General features: G+C 34.4%; 1 protein-coding gene across 1 annotated transcript in view; it reads left to right on the forward strand.

Annotated features, from left to right (window-relative positions):
* LOC149775432 (ATP-dependent chromatin remodeler CHD1L-like) overlaps positions 1 to 24,248 on the forward strand; it is a 79,667-nt gene that overhangs the window by 26,853 nt on the left and 28,566 nt on the right. The window contains exons 9-15 of the mRNA XM_089943026.1: positions 804 to 974; positions 3,768 to 3,881; positions 4,535 to 4,649; positions 8,826 to 8,994; positions 9,185 to 9,337; positions 18,400 to 18,541; positions 21,134 to 21,282. Coding sequence (XP_089799152.1) covers positions 804 to 974; positions 3,768 to 3,881; positions 4,535 to 4,649; positions 8,826 to 8,994; positions 9,185 to 9,337; positions 18,400 to 18,541; positions 21,134 to 21,282 — 1,013 coding nt within the window. The remainder of the gene's footprint in view (positions 1 to 803; positions 975 to 3,767; positions 3,882 to 4,534; positions 4,650 to 8,825; positions 8,995 to 9,184; positions 9,338 to 18,399; positions 18,542 to 21,133; positions 21,283 to 24,248) is intronic.

Below are 24,248 nucleotides of genomic sequence, written 5' to 3' on the forward strand. Positions count from 1 at the left end.
TTCTGTTCAGATCACTGACCATAACTCAAGACCTTCATGAATTACTAATACCAAAAACAATGTGTGAACTTATCAGTTGTGGAAAATTCTGTCAGCAATAATTGCAGTGTTTTTTGAATAGGTGAGATCAGATCCCAACCACCACAATAAAATACAAGTTTGGATGCTCATTAATTGGACTAATATAGATTATAAACATTTGTACTCAATCTGAGAATTAACTCAACTGGAGTAAAACATAGTACAAACAGATATCATTAGTTATTGGCTAGTTCATAATGGATCTAGATAATTGATGAATTATAATACGTACATTTTGGTAGGAATATAGCAAATTGCCGTAACAACAAAGTCGTTTTCCAGAAGGGTTCATTAAAAATACGTTTTAGTGTACTCCATGCCCATGGTGTAATGGAAAATCCCATGTGATCTTTGTGTATTATAGTTTATGGTCTGAGGAATGACAGTTAATACTAATATACAGTGCATGATTAAGGCCTTCCAGTGCCCTAAGCACTGAAAATATTATGCCCCCCCTCCCCCCGCTACAAAATGTGAAACTGAAAAAGATAATATTAATTGCTAAAATGGTTGGGAAAATACCAGTGTTGCCTTCATTCCAAACCAAAATACTTGTACATGCAGATTGAAATGGTCATATGTAATTCATTCAATTTTATCAACAAGTAATTTGAATTTTTTCTGGTGTCCTAAGCATGTGCTTAATGTGTTTAATCTGACACTGCTGATACAGTTAATTTCTCTGTTTATATGTTTAATCAAATCTCTTATAACCAATTTAGGTGTTGAGCCTGAGCCATTTGAACTTGGAGAACATCTGGTGGAAAGTAGTGGGAAACTGATACTCATTGACTGTCTCCTGAAATACCTAAAGTCCACTGGCCACAAGGTCCTGATGTTCTCACAGATGACACACATGCTTGATGTTCTTCAAGATTATATGGGATACAGAGGTAATGCCTTGGGTATTTATTTGAGTTGTCTTCCTTTTTTAGCATTTAAGATGCCTACACTCTGTTGAAACCTTTTTCTCTTTCTATCAGTGTATCCTCACTGCCATGACTATATGGAATATAAAGACAGAGTAGCAAGCGACTGGAGTTACTTTGCTGCATCCGTTCATGTATGAGTTGCCCATTTTTGAATCAGCTATATTTTGGCTGTGACTAAGTGCAGTTGTGTTTAGCTTTTTACAGGGTATAAGGTCTTCAGATTCTGTTTAAAAATCTGTTCTTTTTGAATGTTTAAGAAATTGCAGACAAAAGTATATGTTTTGGCAAAATTGTGGTAAATGTTCGCACCTTTCGAATTTATGAGTACACAATTAAAAAAGGTTTTGTTTAATTTCTTTTTGGAAAATCTATGTATTTTTCAGTCCTTCGATTGGTCATTTCTGAATAAAAATCATTATATTACAGAATGACCACATTATAAATCCTAAGCTATATTATTATTTTGATCCTCCAGAAATTATTTTCTTGACTTTAATGGTAAATTTTTTAAGTGAAACCATTGCTATAAGATTTATTGCAGAAAGCTACCTCTTATGTCGAGTAGCTTTTGTTACCTTAAAGTACCCCACCCTCTGCCTAGTTGAGCCAGTAACTTATTGTTTCAAATTCCCCATGAAAGTTTTCATTTTTGTAATGTAACCCTGGTTCTGTTGCTATACCCTCACTTCATTTTCAAGACAGAATTTCATGCTTTCATTTATCTATCTGTGATAGAAGAATGTATGAATATCCAAACATGATCACTGTATTTAAGATTTTAACTTCAGTGTTACATTCCTTAGGAGACACTGCCATATAGGAGATGCCTGTTCATAATGGACACTTTAGGGGCTCCTATGAAAATCCTTCAGTATTTGTCCTTAATACAACAGACACTGTTTGTTGTCAGCAAAGTTTCCCATAACTAACAGTGTGAACTAATATATGCATGGACTTGCCTTCCTAGCAGCTCACAACATGTGATATCAAATGTACACATATTTGGGAAGTCCAGCTTATTTTGACAGTTAAATACTCAGTGGACAAAGGCTCATTCAGGCCGAAGAGGGTAGATCATGGTGATGGGTACCCTACTTATGAACAAAATGGCAGAAGGATAGAAACTAGGTCTTGATAAAGTATAATAATGACAGTGCTCTCAGTTAAAATTCTTACATGTCAATGTATGACATGTTCTCAATTAAATCTTATATGTCAAGGTATGAAATATGATGCTAACTGAAGTATTAATGATAATGTTGATGGTGTTCTCAGTTAAAATACTTACATGTCAGTGATATATAATACTGACTTTAGTGTTCATTATAATGTTGATAGTGTTTTCAGTTAAAATACTTACATGTCAGTGATATATAATACTGACTTTAGTGTTCATTATAATGTTGATAGTGTTTTCAGTTAAAATACTTACATGTCAGTGATATATAATACTGACTTTAGTGTTCATTATAATGTTGATTGTTCTCTCAGTTAAACTACTTACATGTCAGTGATATATGATACTGACTTTAGTGTTCATTATAATATTGATTGTGCTTTCAGTTAAAATAGTTACATGTCAGTGATATATAATACTGACTTTAGTGTTCATAATAATGTTGATTGTTCTCTCAGTTAAAATACTTACATGTCATTGATATATAATACTGACTTTAGTGTTCATAATAATGTTGATTGTGCTCTAAGTTAAAATACTTACATGTCAGTGATATATAATACTGACTTTAGTGTTCATTATAATGTTGATTGTTCTCTCAGTTAAACTACTTACATGTCAGTGATATATGATACTGACTTTAGTGTTCATTATAATGTTGATAGTTTCTCAGTTACAATACTTACATGTCAAGGTATAATATATATAATGCTGATTTTTGTGGAGAAAATTGATTTAATGGTCAGTAACACACTTATCTACTCATAATGATTGACATTACAAGGTTCATATTTTTCTTGTGATCATGAAGCTGTTGCTTTAAAAATAATGTGGGTTACAAAAAAAGAACAGACAATATAATTTATGACAATTTTCTAAAATCACTGTTTGTGATACTTCCATGTGTTAGAATCAAGTAATATCATGTGGTTCTTTAAAAAAAAATCCTAATTTTAATTAAAAAATTATTTTTTGATGATCAGGATTAAAAGTCAGAGTTAATCCAGTAACATTTTGTTGCATTGCATTTTTTGGTTTTGCTTCTTCTGGATTTTGACATTTTCAGTGCTTGATTTCATTATTGAATGCTATGGTGCATTACACTGTTTAGGAGAAGTTTGTTAATCCACAAGAATTTCTATTTTGTTCACATTTTATTCAGCACTTAGTCATAACTGTAAAACACATGGAGAGTACTGCCCCTGTACATAAAAGACACCTGTGTATAAGAACAATTTTGTCATGTCATGGACTGTCCATAATATACAGGTTTTTGCAGTATTATGATACTTGTGATACAACTGTAACACATTACCTCATGAAGAAATCAGTCCTGTTATAATAATCCATATTACTGTATATACTTGCATGTAAGTTTAGTCAACTACAGACAACTTTGATCCTGACCTGCATTTGCATAATGTGCTGGCAGATCAGGGTTTGTCTTGCTTGTTCTGCTGTTTACTCCTAAAGAATGCTCACCCACCAGACCTCATAGCACATTATGATCTGGGTCTTGGCAGGTTGCAGTTGGATTCAACTTAGATGCAAGTCATTTCTGATAAAACTCATTGTAGGCTACACCTATGAGAGACTGGACGGTTCAGTCAGAGGAGAGGAGAGATTTCTGGCTGTTCAGAATTTTAACCAGAATGAGGAAACTTTTGTTTTCCTACTGAGCACAAAAGCAGGTAGGGTGTTTAAAAATATTATGCAGAATAAGACATTCTTAATAGTATTATTGGTCATGTAAAAGCTATTGAGAGGATTGAGTCATTTAATTAATATAATCATTCATTGGAATTGCAGTGCTTTAAGATTCATTTAAACACTATTTTGATATAGAATAGCTGTTCAGAATTACTGTCAATTCATTCAAAGACATTTGGATTAATAGCTGAATTGGAATTACTATGTATTCATTTAAAGACATTTTGGGATTATATCAGTGATTTCTTCTGTACTGTTGACAATTCAGAACCTTAGTGATATCATTTGAAATGCCATTGGAACTTTTTATTTGGATTACTCAGAACTATTGGAATTGATAGAAATTTTATGATTTTAGGAATTCATACACAATAAGTTATTTTTAATTCTTTCACTTTGTATTTTAGTGAAATAAATTAATAGTTTTCAGTTTTATTAAACATGTTGGTTTTACTTTTTCTTGTTATCTAGTTTAAGACCCTAGAATAATAACATAGGACATCTGCTATCTCCTAAAATGTAGATTTTCTGAAACATTTTTTTGTGCTGTCACCCTTAGCAAATTTAAAACTGTTCATAGTAGCCCATTTTTTTTTTTGTTATTGACAGACACTCATTTAAATTCTAATTTTAGGAGGACAGGGTCTTAACTTGACAGGAGCTGACACTGTAATATTTGTAGACAGTGATTTCAACCCACAGAATGATCTACAGGCTGCAGCTAGAGCCCATAGGATAGGTCAGACAAGGTCAGGGGAGTCTTCTTTATTCTTATCTGCTTGAGTTTACACATACAGAATTTTTTTAATTGACTCAAAATGATTAATTTGTTTCAGAATTTAAAACTCCAGACCATTGTTTCAGCATAAGTCATAATACTATTATCTCAAAACCATTCTCCAAGTGAATACTAAAGTGTAATGCTAAATCTGAGCTGAAACTTTTTGACAATTTAACAGATCTTTTCTGATTGATCTGGTTTATTGAATACCATAGCATACATCTGTTAAACACTTTCAGATGATCTGTTCTAAGACCACCTTTCTATTTATTAATCTCTTCATAAAATAGACCCCATTATCTTTCAGGAGAGATTACTCTTATAACATTATGATCAGGGCAGACAGTGATTGGTGCTAAGCGATTGGAAGCCAGGATAGAATTACAAGTGTACATAATATTATCATGTTTAATCTACTGCCATTTTACTTCTGAAGTAACAAGACCGATTGTTTACTCTTGTTTAGGTACTTTGCTTTTGTAAAATCAGCACACATGACAGAAAGTTTACTCCTGTTTAGGTATTCTGATTTCATAAAATCAGCACAGGTTGAAATGAAATGATTATTACGTTATGGACATCATCAGTACAATGTCATACCTTACCTAGAAGTATCGCAGCACTTGGAACCTAAGGATAGATTGGGCCTAAATTAGCTTCACTGAAACTTCTGTTTCTTTTTTAAGAATGCAGAAGACAAATTTGTATACAATTATAATTTTTTCCAAAACATTCCTGTGGAAGAAATGATAAAATGGAGGCCTTTGAAAATTGTTAGCAAGATATGACTTGTCATAAATCAGCCATACCGGCTTTCTGTTGTAGAAAATCTGATGTGATGTAATTAATTGTGTCATACTGAAAATATTAAATCCCAATCATCTCCTTTTTCCTGCATTTAATAATAGGAATCTATGATCTTAACCTGTGTAAATTTTATGAAGTTTTAAATGTTTATTTAGCTATTATTTTACAGACAGTTGGTCACAGTGTACTTAATACTGATACTATTATTGTACAGACACTTGTTCACAGCAGTGTATTTGTTCTCATACTATTATTGTAAAGACAACTGGCCACAGCTTACATTTTCTCATACTATTATTGTAAAGACACTTCATCAAAGTTTACTTTTTTCTCATACTATTATCATAAGGACATTTGGTCACAGTGTACTTTTTCTCATACTATTATCATGCGGACATCTGGTCACAGTATACTTTTTCTCACACTATTATCATACGCACATCTGGTCACAGTATAACCTTTCTCATACTATTATCATACAGATATTTGGTCACAGTGTACTTTTCCTCATTCTGTTATCGTAAGGACATGTGATCACAGTGTACTTTTTCATATACTATTATCCTAAGGACATTTGGTCACAGTGTAATTTTTTCATACTGTTGTTGTATGGACAGTTGGTCACAGTGTATTGTTTCTCATACTATTACTGCACAGACAGTTATACTGTTATTGTGTGGACACTTGGTCACAGTGTACTTTTTCTCCTACCATTCAATGTAGTGACCCTTATTTGGGGATAGATTATCAGCTTAGAATTGCCAAGGAAAATGCACACAACCTATAAATGTTTAAGTGATTTTGAAATGCTTCAATCTGTAGCTATGTAAATATTTAAAGTATTGAACCAGTAAAGTGCTTAAACGTTCCACAAGCAGTGATCCTTAACGGTGTTATCACCATAATTTTTGTCTTGCCTCATAAGTAAATGGTAAGACAGAAGTCTTATTTTTCTGTTGATGATGGTGTTACTGTCAGTAATGTTGGTAATGGGCACAACGTAATGAAATTTTAGTACTGATGGTGGCATTGTCAGTACTGTTAGCAAATAACATGACATAGGTATCTTTTTTGGTAGTGATGGTGGCAGTGGCAGAAATGTTAGTGGAAAGACAGTAACTTTTTTGGTGGTGATGGTGTCAGTGTCAGTAATGTTAGTGGCAGAATATAGGCAACACTTTTTTCATGGTGATGGTATCAGTGCCAATAATGTTAGGAAGTGGCAAATCATAGGTAACACTTTTCTGATAGTGTTGGTGGCAATGTCAGTAACATTAGTACATGGGAATACATAGGTAACACTTTTCAGGTGGTGATGGTAGCAGTGCCAGTAATGATAGTAAATGGTGATACATTGGCATTACTTTTCTAAACTGAAGCAGCTGTAAGGAAGAATCTTTTGTGTGATTCTTACACTTTCACCCTTTACTTCTTTCTGAATTGATGATAGTGCAAGTTGACAACCAAAATTTCCGTAATCATTGCATCTCAGTAAAATCTTGAAGTCATATTTGGACCAAAAGGCTGTCTGTGTGGTCATTTCTACTCATTCATTTAAGTTTCTGATTGATGGTCAATCATTTGAAAATCCAAGTGAAAGTTTGGTCAGAATTGTCCTGTTTTATCATCATAGGTCCCAAACTCTTATTGTATAAGGACTGAACCAAAAAGAAACACTGAATTTTAAAATGCATTCACTCCTGTTGTGCATCTGCTCTTTTTGTCAAATATGGCCACAATTCTTCTGTTTGGTTGTCCTTCGAATCCGATGATGATGCTAGTTGTGCAGCCCATGGTGACTATGCATGTGGCTCCTGAGTCCACAGTTGGATCTGAGTCCACAGTTGGATGCACACAGGATATTACGGGTTAGGCATGGGAAGTCTGCAAAGTTGATGGTCTGGGATGCTGTGATGTGCCATTTTTTTTTTGCTCATGTCTGTGAGACATTTTCAGTGATCATCCTCCACTCGTTCAACAGCCTTTGTGATGAGCACATGCCAGGTAGACTGATCCATGGCCGAGGACTCATTGGGTTGGATTCCATACCATTTCAGGTTACACTTACTTTTGTTTTTGTACCTTTTCCTGGGTAGCTCTCGTTTCTGCTTTCCCTGCTTGAGCTCACCATAGAAGAGCTGTCTTGGTATTCTGATCTCCTCCATCTGAACAACATGGCCAGACCATCTGAGCTGGGCTTTCAGCAGTAGTGCCTCAATGCCCTGTTGAGGACTTATAAGTTGGACACCCTGTTTTGCCATGAGATTTGTATGATTCGTTGTAGTAAGCACACATGGAATTGCTTGAGCTGTTTACATGCCTGTGGTATACAGTCCAGGTTTCACAGCCATAGATCACAGAGGTACTGATGACAGCTTTATAGACCTTGATGATGGTGGTCATCCAGATGTCTTTTTGCTGCAGCCCTTTAACAGATAGTCTTCCTTGGACTTGGCTTGCTTTCCAGATTCTGGCTGTAATTTCATTTGTCTAGTGACCCATCTGAAGACATTGGGCTTCCCAGGTATGTAAAGCTCACCACATTCTTCAACTCGACCTTGATGGTGGGTTGTGGTGGGTTTTGTGTAAGGAGCTGGCTGAAGGAGTACCTCAGTTTTATCTGGGTTTATTATCAAACCAAACAGCTTGGATGCCTCAGAGAACTTATTCACAATGGCCTGTAGGGGTTTTCCTTGTGTACCTTAAGTGCACAGTCATCTGCAAACAGAGCTTCAAGAAGTAGTCTGTCCAGTATCTTTGTTCTTGCGGAGAGCTGATGCAAGTCTAACAGTTAAAAATAAAAAAACCTGTAAATGACGTTTTCTCAAAGACTACTCAAACAAATGCATAGAATGCATAGCTATAGCAAGGGCTTTTAGGTTTTGTACACAATGATGCCTATGTGTAATCAAATATGGCTGCAATTAAAATCATGTGCCTTATTGGGCCTCTTGCTTGTTTGAGAAACTTTTTACTGGTGCTTGAAAAATGTTAGTCAAAACATGTGTTCATTTTATAGTATGTTTATTGGAACCAAAATTGCTAATTTTATGATGCAGATAACTAGGGAAGAAATGTTCATCCCATGCATTACATCCATATGGTTTGGGCTTCTGTGGTTTTGAATCAAGATACTGTACAGTTTTTGATGCAGATTGCAAGGATATGTGAAATTCATGAAAACAATACTATTTTGCTCATTATTAAAGCTGAACTGTTCTAATTTCATGCTTTGTAGACATCTCATATGTTGATATTTTAAAAACTTGTTTTCTTTGAAAAATTTATTTACAATGAAAATTATTTGTGTAACAATGGTTACATCTTTACTTTAAAGGCCTGTGAAGATCATCCGTCTAATTGGCCAGAATACTGTTGAAGAGATCATATTGAAGAGGGCAGAGATGAAGCTCAAACTGTCAGAGAAGGTGATTGAAGAAGGGGAGTTCTCACTGGGCATGTCCAAACAGGGCAGGCAGGAGCTGATAACTGATGATAAAGTTAAGGTTAGTTGCAAAGTTCAGTCATGATAAGTAACCAGTTGTATTGAATGTCAAGGTCACTGTAGGCAGGGTATTTCTTACAGCACTAAACCAAATATTAATAATAATACTAATAATGATAATAGTGATAATAATAATAATAAATAATAACAATGATAATAATAATAATAATGACATCAATTCATATTTGCAGCTGCAAGATATTCTGAAGTTTGGAGTGAATGAGTTGCTGAATGAAGAGAGTTCATGCAGTGCAGACGTAGACTTTGTGAAGATTTTAGGTCCATCTGTTGATGGAGAGTGGCAGCTCAGTGAGGCAACAGTTGCAGAGCCAAGCACATCAGAGGTATTGTTTATTAAGAATTACAGTGGTAATTTTCCGTAATGAATGATTAAATATCTCTACAAGGTGTTTGTAATGGTAAGGCATTCATAATTTTTATATACTGTTGAATGGTACCATTCATTATTTTTACATACTGTTGAATCTAACCAGTTTTCTTGTCATGATGAAGTGTTTGTTATTTTGACCTACTGTTGAAAGGTACCATTCATTATTTTGACATACTTTTGAATGGTATCATTCATTATTTTGATATACTGTTGAATGGTATTATTCGCTCTTTTGACCTACTGTTGAATCATACCAGTTTTCTTGTAGTGATGAAGTGTTCATTATTTTGAATGACTTCATTTTTCATGGATATAGTGATTGCTACATGCCACAAATTAGACTCAACAAAGAAATGATCTGGCTGTATAGACAGTTATCTCCCTTTCCATACATGAATTTATGTACCTATAAAAACTGAATTTTTTAGATGCTGACAAAAAAGAATGTGTACAAATGTAGATTAATTCATGTTATTCTGTCATTAGATTCTTTTAGAATCTTGAGTGGGTGTTTGCTACATTGACAGTGTCAAAGATTTGTGTAATGGCTGTTACAGTAAAACATATCCCCCCAGGGATGGCACTTCAGAAAAACTTCTGTAAGAGGTTGTGTTTCAAACTATTTTGATTCTGTAAGTGGAAGGAGGGTTAGGAAAATCACTTCTGTTGTGGGTTGTGTTAACAAAATGAGAAATTACAGGTGGGGTTGTCAGAAAATAAAACGAATATATATTTAAAATTGCATCTAACCCCCTCCTAGTGGTCTAACGTGAATAAAACATTGGGTCAGAAAATGATGCCAGTATGCGTAATTTGTATGAATTCACTTACTTTTAAAGCAGTGATACGTGTTCCAGAAAAATACATCAATGGCTCAGATATAAAACATGCTTTGCACCGTATGCGATTTTTATTAAACTTTTAACTTTAAAAGTACATTTCGCGACATAATTCGTGCTGCCAGTAGTGGTCTCGCAGTGCTTGATGTGACATACAGATAGCTATATACTTCAGTTTGACATGAATGGCTCTTAAACTATATTTGATTGGTTCATTGGGCCCTGGAACAAGCATTTTATGGTAGTTTTAACCTTATTTTCGTCATGGAAGTTTTACAAATATGTGTTTCGAATAAGGGCCACACAGAAAACCAATATGGCTGAATCACAACAGGATTTGTCTTCAGATGAACTTTTCAGTCAGCAAATACTGGCTGGTGATAGCTATGATGAAAATGAATTTCATGTATATTGGTCTGTTGGATACTGGGAAAATGTCACTGAAAATACCATTTTGTGATTTTGAGCCCACAATTGAAGTATGTGTTGGATGGACAAAATGCCAATTATATTTATTCAAGATACCCATGTCTGAACAAGCAGACTATGGGAATGTTGGACTTTAAACCCTAATGCAGCGTTATGGAAGAGAGAAAATCTGGCATAAGAGGCAGCAAAGGGCAGATTCAAGGAAGTGAATCTTTGGCAGAGTTCATGTTAGTGAAAACTCAGAAGTCTCAGAAATGCTTAATCACACGTATTTGGATGCCAATTTTTTATTGGGGACGCAGAAAATCACTTAGGCAAGAGTCCTTCATACACATGTAATATGTGGGTGGCAAAATTCAAAGACTTGCAGGTCATGCTTCAGCCACCTGCTTAGTGGGAAAATGTGTTGATCAGTTAGTTGTGCTGATATTTACAATTACAGAATTTAGTGGCTGAAAGCCTCCCCCCATACAGTTCACCATTATAAGAGTACATCAAAAGAACATGCTGCAATAACTGGGCAGCAAGATCAAAGGCTTTGACTGGCAGCTGGGTGGGAAAATCGACTGATATTTACAGTGTTTGAATTCAGAGGCAGAAAGACCCAGAGATGTACATGTGGTCATTTATAACAGTACAGTAGTCCCCCTCTTATAAGACCACCCCTATTGCAGCAGGAAAGTGGCCTTATAATGAGGGTGGCCTTTCTAGAGGGGGATGACAATGCGAATAGTAAATACATATGAAGAAAGTCACAAGTACATTTAATTCTAAAACATTTAATATTTTCATTAAAAAATCACATGCATGTTGTGAAATAAATGTAAAACAAACTGTTTCATCATTTTCAAAAGAATGTTATGAATAATCATTGATATAGTTTTAAAACTGTCTTTATAATTATGTTAAAGATCACATCATCTGTCACTTTGTTGGTAACAGTCTAAAAAACAAACCAGTCTCATCACAATTAAAAATATCCTTGCTGTCATATCTTTTGCATATATTGTTTAGTCTTTTGTTCCAATCTTCAACAATTACATTATTAACATCAGCTGATTCTCCACTAAGGACAGAATACTTAATATTGTGTCGCACTTGAAATCTGTGCAACCATCCGTTACTTGCGGTAAAGTCGTCATATCCCAATTCAACTGACAAAATTGTTGCTTTTTCTTGTCATTTAGATCAGAATACAAACATCTCCTGGCTCAAACAATCTTCCTTTCTCCATCCATTTCGCCTTCCCACTTCTGCAGAATTGTTTTTCTCTTTCATGATATTGTTTATATGCATCTTTCCGACATTAGTTTTCTGCAAGGATCCTTGACCCCCCCCCCCACCTCTCGGTTAGTTTAATTACTTTCACTTTCTCTTCTACACTGAGAATTTTTCTTTTCCTCGATGACATGTTGATCTTTTTGCAGTAAGTTATTCATGTTGCCAATTACAATACTGATAAAACAATTTTTTATGCATGTAAACAAATTGCCGTGTTTTTAAAGGAAGTGATCTTGTCATGTGATTCGTTAGTCGCAGTCTGGTACCCTATTGTTTTTATACATTTCTTTACAGTAAGTGGGAGAAGCCAAAACGCATTCGATATGTACCATTAAAATCATGCAGATTTGACCTCGCGGCCGTTAGGATTTGTAATTTTGACAATTATTGTCAGTAGTAATAGCCACTAATTATCAAAGTGAACAAGCTCAACATCTTACTAAGGGAAGCCATAAAGGCTATCAATCCATTTTCCTGCTGACTTGTGTATTGTACATCGATGCTGCCACTTCTAAGCTGTTTCACATTGATATGCATATTCACAGTTAATTAGTATAGTAGTAGGAAAAGTAAGTGACAAATTTAGATACATATTATGACAAGACAGACAGTATGTAGAGGGACAAGATCATAAGAACAGACTGGAATGGAGAAGTATAATAAAAACAATAATAGTAGAAGTGTGCCTCTTTTTTATGTGTGCAACATTATTTTCTCAGCTTCAGTAAGAAATTACTTCATAAGGAAGACAAAGGGTGTACAGTTAACTAAATCAATGTGAATTTAGCTACTTAAAAGATGTGTCAAATTGATTTTAACCTTCTGGTTATATCTGTTCTGGTCTGTTTCTATCCATTCTGGTGATTATGTCCACTGAATCAGTATGGTTGGAAAAAGGTTTGGCAAATTTGGTAGATTATGATTGCCAGTATACACTGTACTTCTGCCTGAGAGATGCGAATAATTTTATTTCTTGGTTTGTTGATTCTGGTTGTTGCTCAATTCAAATGCATCATTGAAAAACATTGATGCATTCTCATACTTTGTTACAAATATTTATTACAGATGCATATTTCCAGATATCGGTGAATATAGCTTGAATAAGTTATAACAGTTCTAGTTGGAACAATGGACATTGTTAGAGAAACTTTAAGTGAGCTAAAATGTAAACTTTTTGGCAGCATGTGATGCAGGATTACTTAAGACTTCTTCATCTCATATGCTCACCATTAGAAATCCATTTGTACCAACTGATGATGACTTTTTGGTAGCTGTCAGAAAGGCATAATTGACGATATTCAAAGGTCTACAAAAATTACTAGAGTCAAAATGTATAAACTCAGACAGCTGTGGCAAAAATGATGGACTAGTACCTCTGCTGTTGTTGCCACAGTTGATTAGTTGGTTGATTTAGTTTGTTTTGGTTTTTTGGTTGTTTTTTTTAACAATATACAGTGGAACCCCGCTATAACGCGATGGTCGGGGTCCATAAAATCGGATCGCGTTAAAAGCGGGGTCGCGTTAATGCGGGGTTTTACAATATTTAACTTTTTTTCTGAGAACATATACGTGTATACATGTACAATGATCAAAAGTCGGCTTATCATCAGATGAATATTAACTGGAATGCATTAATTAAGATATATTCAAAATAATCGAAGGCTAATATATTTATAGGTTATTACTGTGCATTAAAAACATTTACTAATTTTTATTTGTTTGAACGATAATACAGATTGACCGATAATACCAGACTATCGCTATATCATGAAAAGTGTATCAACACCGTATGCTACCGTGCCGTCGTGGCATGCAGTTCATCCATAATGGATGTAATTTCATTGAAAATCGTACAGATTTAAAATATTCAATAATTTTGTAATAGTCTGAATTCGTCGTGTAAAATATAGGATGAACAAAATATTGAAACCATTTACTTGCCGTCTGATATCGTACGGTCATTGCATGCAGCTATTCCCGGGTCTACATACGGTGTCTGTACAAATTTCATACCGCTAAAATTTTATCATATGCGAAAACTGCAAGAATAATTAACAATCAACGCATGATTTCAGCGTGCAAATAACTTTTATTTCAGATTTTGTGAACATCAAAAGAAACATGTGAAAACTGCTAAATTAATACTTCTTTTAAGTTGAGTAATGCCAATGATGTGTCGACGGATGCGTTATTATCTGCTACCATTCCCTTTATCATTTCACGGCGATAATTTTGTTTAAATACGGAAATTATGCCTTGGTCAAGTGGCTGGATTTCTGACGTAGTGTTTTTCGGGAGGTACGAAACTTTGATCTTGCCATCACTGCTGACAAGATTTACCGCTGGGGGGTGGGCAGGGCAATTATCCAGCAGGAGGAGAGCTTTTTCCTCCAGCTTGAGTTTTCGTAAATGAGCCCGAACATCTGGAACGAATGTTTTGTGAAACCAGTCGTCAAATATGGAGCTATTCATCCAAGCATTCTTGCTGTTAGTGTACTGAAATGGAAGTGCCTTCATATTTACATGATGAAAACATCTGGGAGCTTTCGATTTTCCAATCATCAGAGGTCTGACTTTGTGGCTGCCAGACTTGTTAACACAAAATAAGAGAGTCACTCTGTCCTTCCTCTTCTTGAAACCTTCTCGTTTGTGACTGTCAGTCTTGGTTGCAAGGGTGCGATCGGGTAACATTTTATAACATAAACCAGTCTCATCGCAGTTGTAAACTTGGTCGGCTGTGTAGCAACTGTCCTCCAGCAACTTTTTAAGCCCAATCGGGTAGGAATTGGCAGCCTCTTTGTCAGCGGAGCGGATTTCCCCAGACACAAGAACTTGGCTGATAGCGTGCCTTTTCTTGAATCTGTCTAGCCAGCCATTATTCGCCTTAAATTTGGAATCATCTCCATTGATACGGCGATCAAATTTCTCTGCTTGGGCTTTCAGAATTGGGCCAGAAATTGGAACACCTTCTGAGCGAGCTTGTACAAACCATTGGTACAAAGCTGAATCTAGGACATTGTCATTAGCTAACTTAACCCTTTTACGCTGTAAACCAGTTTCCTCTTCAAGAATGTTGGGTAGACTACGGAGCTTTCCTTCATCTGTTTTCCACCCTCGCAAAGTGGACTTGCTGATTCCTAGATCTCTGGCAAGCTGAGTTTGTTGTTTGCCCTTCTTTAGTTGATCTAGGGCATACAGTTTCTCTTTAGCAGAAAACGACTTGCGTTTTTGAACTTGCTTTTCCATAACAGTAAAATATTTTTTTATATAAGCAAACAACGTACACAGATAAAGCTCAATAACTAAGTAATGAAGGCCTGCAATGGTTACGAATCACTTTTTATATAAAACAAAATTAAGCTGAACGGATGTACAATTTCATACCCTTTTAATTTACAGATAATAAAGTGGATATTATTTACTTTCAACTGTTTGTTGTTTGATCACACCGCCAAGCACAGCATACATGTTGGCGGCTTTCGTCCTTTGATGTTTATTAAATTGTGCGACTCTTGTATCAACCACAACTTTGTCTGCTGCTTGGCTGTGATTGCAGTTAAATAAGAAGCCCATGTCGGCTATTGTTTGAGCAACGACTGTATACAGAATTCATGGAAGACAATCACAAAGACGATTTACTGGCTTTACTCATGGATCCGTAATAAGTAACACTTCCGATAATGTTTACTTCAGCTTAACAATTCAAAAACCTAATGAAACCAGTTTTCTCTTCTAGAGTAGAATACGGAACTTCACCACAACCTGTTCAAATTGATAAATTTCAGAAGCCAAGCGTTGTACACACTATTTCTCGTACGTTATATATATCGTATTATTTTAGAATTCATACACGATCACTTCTCCAAAGTCACTTAAAGAACCAGGATAAATTGTTAAGTTCCGATCGTTTATTATTAAAAGTCGTACGCGAATTCTTCCACCAAATTATAATAAACGTTTTACACACTATTTATCGTACGTTAAACAAATATTTTCACGGTCCGATAAAAGTACACGTAAATGAATTTCAAATTTCAGGAACCATGCCACGATCATATTATTTTAAAAGTCACAACTAATCTCATGCCCAAAATGAAGTTAATTTCTTGTTTTTTTTTTTTTTTTTTTGCTTTTCTCCAAATTTTTTTTCTCCATGTGTGAATGAATATACGAAATTTCGGGAGCCATGCTACGACCGCGTTATATCCGAATTCGCGTTATGGCAGGGCGCGTTATAGCGGGGTTCCACTGTATTAGGTGCATGAAGAACCACGAAAGTCCACTAACCCAAATTGGTTGATCTGTGACAAAAACTCACACTGTGAGATATTTAAGTGATGTAAAAGCAAGCACCTTAGTACACTTAGGAACATGAAGCCTCTGTTGATTTGATGTTTATCTCCAACAGCTGAAGTCATTTAGACATAAGATCTCGGGTTTTGGTAGATCATTATGGCCTTTACACCATTTTCAGATGAAGAGAATCTATATCTGGCAACCAGTTTTACTGCTGAAGAAAATCCAAGTACTTTTGAGACACCAAACACCACTTATATAGAACCACTGATCTTCCAAAAGTAACTGACAACATTGTCATTTACACATTGGAGGCAAGTAATCACATGACAAGCATCTTGTACCACTGCCATGGAAGCCCCTCAGATCTGTATCACAAGACAAGCATCTTATACCACTCTGCCATGAAAGCTCCTCAGGCCATAGGTATAAGTCTCATATGAAAGACTAGAAGTGGGAGATAGAACCTGTGACAACTGGATTGAAAGTGCAGAATGTTACTGCTAGGTCATCAGTGATGATGATGATGCTGTTGACAATACAGTTAACTGCAATGACATTGATTTTATGAGAGCTCTGGGGAAAATGATTCCTTGACATTCATCCATTTTTTAAAATCTAACTTATGATATAAAAATGTTTGACTTGCTATATTTCTTTTGTTTTTTTAAACTTTATATTAGTCTTGCAACAAGCATAAAAATAAGACATCGGTAACTGAAATATGTTGTTACAAGAAATGATATAGTGTAAAAATAGGCAGAAGTAATGCAACATCACTTCCACAGGCATTATTGGTTTTTTCTTCTTCTGACAAATCATGTATTGTAAGTTTACCAAAACATTTATTGAAAAATCATGTATTCTAAGTTTACCAAAACATTTATTGAAAAAAATAATAACAAGGAATTATAGTGACTGACCACACATTTAAAGTAATACAAGATTTTACTATTGTTCTAATCAAAATCAGCATGCCTGAGAACATAGAAAAATAGCAAGACATAGTGATCCCTTTTTATAAACACAGTTTAATAAGGATACAAATTCATTTCTGTATTTGAATAGAAATCCCTATTATAAAATCTGTATACATGGACGTTAAATTAGTAGGTATTAAGGGACTGATCAATAACATATACTTTAAATTAGTAGGTATTAAGGGACTGATCAATGACATCTACAATAAATTTGTAGGTATTTAAGGGTCTCATCAATATCTGCTATAAATTAATAGGTATTAAGGGACTGATCAATGATGTATACCAATAATAAGCCACCATGAAAATTTGTGATTTCACAATATCAGAGACTTACATGGCTGACAGACAAACAACCAAAAGGACAAAAGATTGATTATAATGAATAAATACAAATAAAAATATGCAGTAGATTATGTGTTCTATAAGAATTCAGTAGATTACCTCCAGCCAGCTGTCATTTAAATCGCTTCTGCACCCAACCCAATATTAAAATAGCTTCTGCTGCCCAAAACCCATAGCCAGAAATTATGTTTAAAAAAATATGCTTCTGTAGTGGGCAGTGTTTATTTGATTAAAACATATCTGACAGTGGATCATAATATTTTTTTAATTGCTTCTGTTGTGGGTTGGGTGAATTTGAAAGTGCCTTCCCCCGGGGGGTATATGTTTTACTGGAACAGCCCTAACAAGACACCACTGCAATCCTCTCACTTGTAAAACTGATCAGTTAACATTTTTCACTAGCTGCGTGTGGACTCTGTACATACGGTCCTTAATTAAAAATGTTTTAAAGAGACTAATTCAAATAATTGACTGATACAAAAAGACACACACTGTGTGTTACCTTGGTTATGCTGTGGAAATAGGCAGGGGTAAGGGCAATGTAGAGATCATGAGGATTCATCAGAGGCAGGGGTAAGGGCAATTTAGAGGTTGTCAGGAGGATTCATCAGGAGCAGGGGTAAGGGCAATGTAGAGGTTGTCATGAGGATTCATCAGAGGCATGGGTAAGGGCAATGTAGAGGTTGTCAGGGGGATTCATCAGAGGCAGGGGTAAGGGCAATGTAGAGGTTGTCAGGAGGATCCATCAGAGGCAGAGGGTATTAGCAGCAATGATATATGTAGAATCTAGATGACCTCTCTTTAGTGGAGTGTTCTAAAGCAGTACTCTAATACTCTAATTTCAGCTGATGGATAAGGAGGAAAAGGATGAAGATGAGGAGGAGGGGGAAATTGAACCACCTCATAGTATGTATGTGTTTGAAGGCACAGATTACTCTAAGGAGCCCACAGCTGCAGATATCAGGGCATTTGAGGAGCTTGTAGCAGGTTAGTGGTACATATTTGTATAGGAATATAGTTGTGTAAAATAAATGAGGCGTTTAGTTGTGTAAAATAAATGAGGCGTATTTTGGAACCAGAAAATAAGATTTACCCTTAATCTTGCTCTATGTCTTTTTGACCACAAGTCCATTTTTTCTCATCATAGCCAAGGTCTCTAATACATCAGAACAATATTAGAGGTGAAACAACACTTTTCTGGCTACAACAACCATAGCTTAAAAGATGGGAGAATATAATGTTCTGAATAAATTCCAAGTCTTCGGTGTGCTGATGTACCAATATCCTTGAATGTGCTGATATATCAATGGCCTACAGTGTGATTGAATGCCAAGAGTCTTGTTGTATAACAGTGGCATTGGAACATATTTTAAATGAATTCTTTATAATTCCAAAATAATGTTTAGTCCAAGCAGTCTTATGTGCACTTGTAATTCCAATAAATAATTTAAATAAATTATTCATCTCAAACTTAAGCACAACAGTATATACTTCTGCAGACTGAAAATAAAATAGAACAGGAATAGGAATAACAATGAATAATTGTTCATATCTTCCTCTTTATATAAATCGCCACAACTCTATTGCGACTCTATATCGTATTACATTCATCTTGCTCTATATCACAGTACTCATGTATTACATTCATCTTGCTCTATATCACAGTACTCATGTATTACATTCATCTTGCTCTATATCACAGTACTCATGTCATACCTCATATTACAAACAGATCCATTATCAAGGCTGTATTTAGAACTAAAATCCACCCTAAGTTCTTGCTGAAATATTTCTACAGATCAACAAAGCTGTTTGATAAATCCACTTCAGTAGTCTGGTATTAAAATATAAGCTAATGTGTATATATATATATATATATATATATATATATATATATAGAATGTGTTAATTGCTTTGATTATAGATTGTAAGAAGCATTTAGTAAAAAGCATATTAAATAGCTAAATTTGTCCATTATTGGTTTGTACCTCAGGATGAGGCAATATCATTTGGTAAACATGTTTACTTGGGAATTCTATTGTTGCCTTGAATTCTGATTGATTGGATGCTGGAATTTCAGTGAATGACTTGACCTTGTTTATGAATTAGAATGACCTGCAACTGAACGTTTGATATTCTTTCTGTTTTTGAAATTGTGTCTTAGATTTTCTTATAAGGGATGTTTTCATGGGAATTGATTATACCTTTATTAAACATCAGTCTTAGTAGAATCAACTTTAATTTTGTTCAGTTATGATTGAGAGGATCTATTTATTGGAATTTCAAGGTGCTCATAAACTTTAGGACTTAGTAATTATTTTGGAATTACTGTAATGTCATTTAAAGACATTTTGGATTAAATCATTGTGATACATCAAGACTGTTAGGACATTAGAATATTCCAGACTTGGCATATCAGCACAATAGGTTGAACTTCATTTGGAACACCACTGGAACTCATTTGGAATACGTGATACTTTTGGACTTGTGATATTTAGGTTTTCATTTGCTGTACTGTGTTAAGAGTCATAATATGTATGCATGTGTTTGTTTTATTTTAACCCTTCAACAAATGATTATAAAACATTTTCTATTGTTTGATTGCATATGAATGTTTTATGATATCTGCTAGCTGTAGCTTCTGGTTACTACCTGTAGTCAATTTTTTGTGTGGTAAGTAAAAAGCATATTAAATAGCCAAATTTGTCAGAAGAAATAAAGAAATAAAAAACAGAAAGTATTCATGCAATTGAGAATGAAAGAAAGAATAATGATACTAGTATACGGAATTTAGATTTAATACTTATTCAGATCTTGGGTTTTGACCTCGAGTTTGAGCTTGAGCTTTAAGAATAACGGTTGCAAACAGCTTAACTTTTGTATCATTTTTTTTATATTGGCAGATGGTAAAATTCAAATTCAGACTTCAGACTAGAATGAGATCATTGAGACCTACTTATAATGGGCTTATTTCACATAGCTTGAGAATCATGTCTGTGGTATAATGCAGCACACTGTCACTATAAGGCCCTTCTTATAAAACATAAAGCAGGGACAGTCATGATCTCATTTCATTAGGTAAAATTATATATATCATGTACTTCATTATAGGTATTAGACAGTGGACTCAGTGATTCCCATGGATTGCATTATAATGAGGAAATACTGTACAAATGTATCTTTCACCTTTTAAAACCAAACTTGCGGCATGGCTTCTCCTTGAAATGAAGGCATGTTTGCACTTGAATTGAGACACAACTCTTTACTCTTTAACCTTGATTTAAAAAAAATCCTATTACAGGAGTTGTGTCAGTGTTATTTACTTTATTGCTAAAAAATAATGTCACAGGCTCCAGTTACAATATCAGTCAAATTTAACCCATTTAGGCAAACTGCCTTTTTGTGCTTATTTTCAGCTGAGTTGGAATGTTGTTGCATCTTCTATTAAATATATGTCAAGCATCAAAATTAGCTCATTGTAATCTGTTTCTAGGATCTATTCACTGTTGCTTTGAAAAATCATTGACATATTCCACAGAAGTGAGTGTATCTTTTTCACTGACAAGTCTGGTTTTGCAGCTGAAAGGGCAGCCTTAGAATTAAAAGCCACTGCAGAAAAAGGCCTTAGGAAAAGGCAGACTACAGTGTTGATGGGACCACTTCCAGAAATTATTAGAAAACCCAGGAAAAAGTTGACAGCAGAAGAACTTGAGGAAAGAAGAAAGAAGGTTAGTTGATTTATTTTTTCAGATCAGATACAGTGCATCATAATTATCTTGTCAATTGTTAATATTCCTCATATATTTATCATCATGAAGTAATTTGCTCTGAAGATATTTAAGGTTAATTTAAATTAGAATTTGTATCTTCTGACAAGAATGTATTTTCTTTGTGTTGTTTATAATAATTAACAATAATAATAATAATAATAATAATAATAGAAATAATAGTAGTAATAATAATAATAAATTAATAATAATAATAATAATATTAGTACAGAAAATAATATTTCTGGTGACTCAGATATTTTACTTATGTACCAAGTTTACAGTAATTTAAAATGCTGCAAGGAAAGAAAAAAAAAAGAATTTATACTAAAAAGAAATATTGTTGATGCATGAAAATTGACTCAGATAGAATAATAGATAAAACATAATTCCAATGAATGATTGAATTAAATAAATGAATCCCCCAAGCAAACACAACTCATTATTCAAAGATTGATAATAACACTACAAATGAATATTTCTCCAGTGAACATCTCATACGTATACAAAACTAAGACATATTCTTTCTAGAATGATCAGAAATAGGAAACAAATATCAGATGTTAACCAATCAGAAATTAGGTCAGCCTGACCTTTCAGAACTCATGTCCTGATATCAGATCACATGAAGTTTACCTGGATTAATAGTACAACTAAACCATGGAACTTTAAGAATGACTTATCTTTTCAGTGTAACTTTACAACCAATAAGAAAATTAGTATTTAAAATTTTATTAACTAAATGATCCTTACAACCTATGATTATTAAAAAATATACATAACACAGATGTGCATAACAGTTTGGCCTTGAAGTTCATATATATATAAGGATCGGCGTTGGTATTGTTACGCCGGTACATCTGGCTCAGGTCACAACGTCATCTTTAGTATGTTTACAGCATAGCACTTCCTGTTCATGGCACCATTGTAACTTGTATTCTGTTCATGAAGTGAGCTGTTTCATACAGCTATGAATGACCCTATTAGTTATATGTAATTGTTACTATTAAAATGTCCCAGATTTAATTCACAGATATGTAGACTTATTTTGGCAGATGTGATTTGAGCAGAGCACATGTTGTTTTATTACTGTTACACTGTGTTGTTGATAGATGCTGTAAGAGACATATTTGTAACTGATCTGATCTGCTTGATTTTGATTGGTCTGTAATTCTTTCTTGCCCGATGATCGCAAGTGCTAACTTCTGATTGGTCAATAATAATAGTATAAAAAGAGGTCAGCGTTCATGACCTTTGTCACTTTCCAGCCTTTGTCGAATGTGCGAAGTCCAAAATCTTGCACTAATGTCTCTATACATTACTGTCTCTATACACTACTGTCTCTATACACTACTGTCTCGATATGCTATGGCTCAACCAACCTTAAAGTCAGATGTGGCTATGGTAAAAACGCTAAAGTTATCTAACTATTTCCATTGCATAAAATAACACTAGAAGAGTGTTATTTTGTGACCATAGTAAAATTATATACTTTTGGACTTCTTTCTTTTGGGAATCTAAATATAATGGGAATAGCCTACATCTGCATCTAACAACTCTATTTATATTCAGTGCACCTATAATTTGTTATTCTAAATTCACTATAGTTTTATTGATACTTTATTCCTTTATTGGAATCCACACTTTTTGTTGAAATTCATATAAAACAACTTTGTCTTGTGTTTGTGACCAAACCATTGCACCAAGATGGGTAAATCATAGAGGCAGTGAACCAGACATGTATGGTGCACTCTTGCACCCAAATCTTAAACTGAACCAGAATCATAGGCATTATAAGAACCTTAAGCACCAAAGACTATGGTGCACCAGCAATAGTTAGCCTTGAACCCAGACTAGGTTCTTTAATTTTTTTTATCTGCCTCCCCTTTTATGAATGAATATAGAGTAAATGAAAACATGCTGAAGATTAATAGCTTATATGACGCAGTACTAACCTTATCAACCCTGTATATAAGAAATAACAGGATATACATGAGTATTTTAGTCTTTATTGTGTGTTAGTTGCTTGACACACTGCATTCTCATGAAATTGAATGCTTCAGCTTTGTACATCTGTATTTAAAAGTACTTTTCATTTATAAAGCATATGTAATTCCTTGCTGTTTTTCAGTTGGTCATAACTTTTGTTAACAAGCTTTATAAATGAATTTTTGTGCTACTAACTGATTCAGCTTAAACTATCAATGCTTTGGATGATAATGTACAGTATTGCATTTCATAATGCGAACTACACATTAGTCATGCTGTCATTTCATGAACATTTCATGTAAGTCACTTGATTTGTTTGGCTCACCTTTTCTGTTATTGAATACTGTTACCTTTATCGGACACTTCATATATAAGGATCAGTGTTGGTATGGCCTTGAAATTCATATATACGGATCAGGTTGGTACAGCCTTGAAATAAATGTATAAGGATCAGTGTTGGTACGGCCTTGAAATTCATATATAAGGATCAGCGTTGGTACGGCCTTGAAATTCATATATAGGGAGCATTGCTGGAATGGCCATGAAATAAATATCAGGATCAGTATTGGTATGGCCTTGAAATAAATGTATAAGGATCAGTGTTGGTATGACCTTGAAATTAATATATAAGGATCAATGTTGGTACGGCCTTGAAATTCATATATAGGGAGCATTGCTGGAATGGCCATGAAATAAATATCAGGATCAGTATTGGTATGGTCTTGAAATAAATGTATAAGGATCAGTGTTGGTATGACCTTGAAATTGATATATAAGGATCAGTGTTGGTATGACCTTGAAATTCATATATAAGGATCAGTGTTGGTATGGCCTTGAAATTCATCATTTGTTGCAAGTACTAAATCTATGACAATGGATACCATTCCATATGGAGAATTTACAGTTGACATATTGGACAAGCTCAATCCAACCTCATT

The sequence above is a fragment of the Sinohyriopsis cumingii genome, chromosome 19 (assembly GCF_028554795.1).
Source record: "Sinohyriopsis cumingii isolate HCF-2022 chromosome 19, ASM2855479v2, whole genome shotgun sequence".
In the NCBI taxonomy this organism is placed as follows: Eukaryota; Metazoa; Mollusca; class Bivalvia; order Unionida; family Unionidae; genus Sinohyriopsis; species Sinohyriopsis cumingii.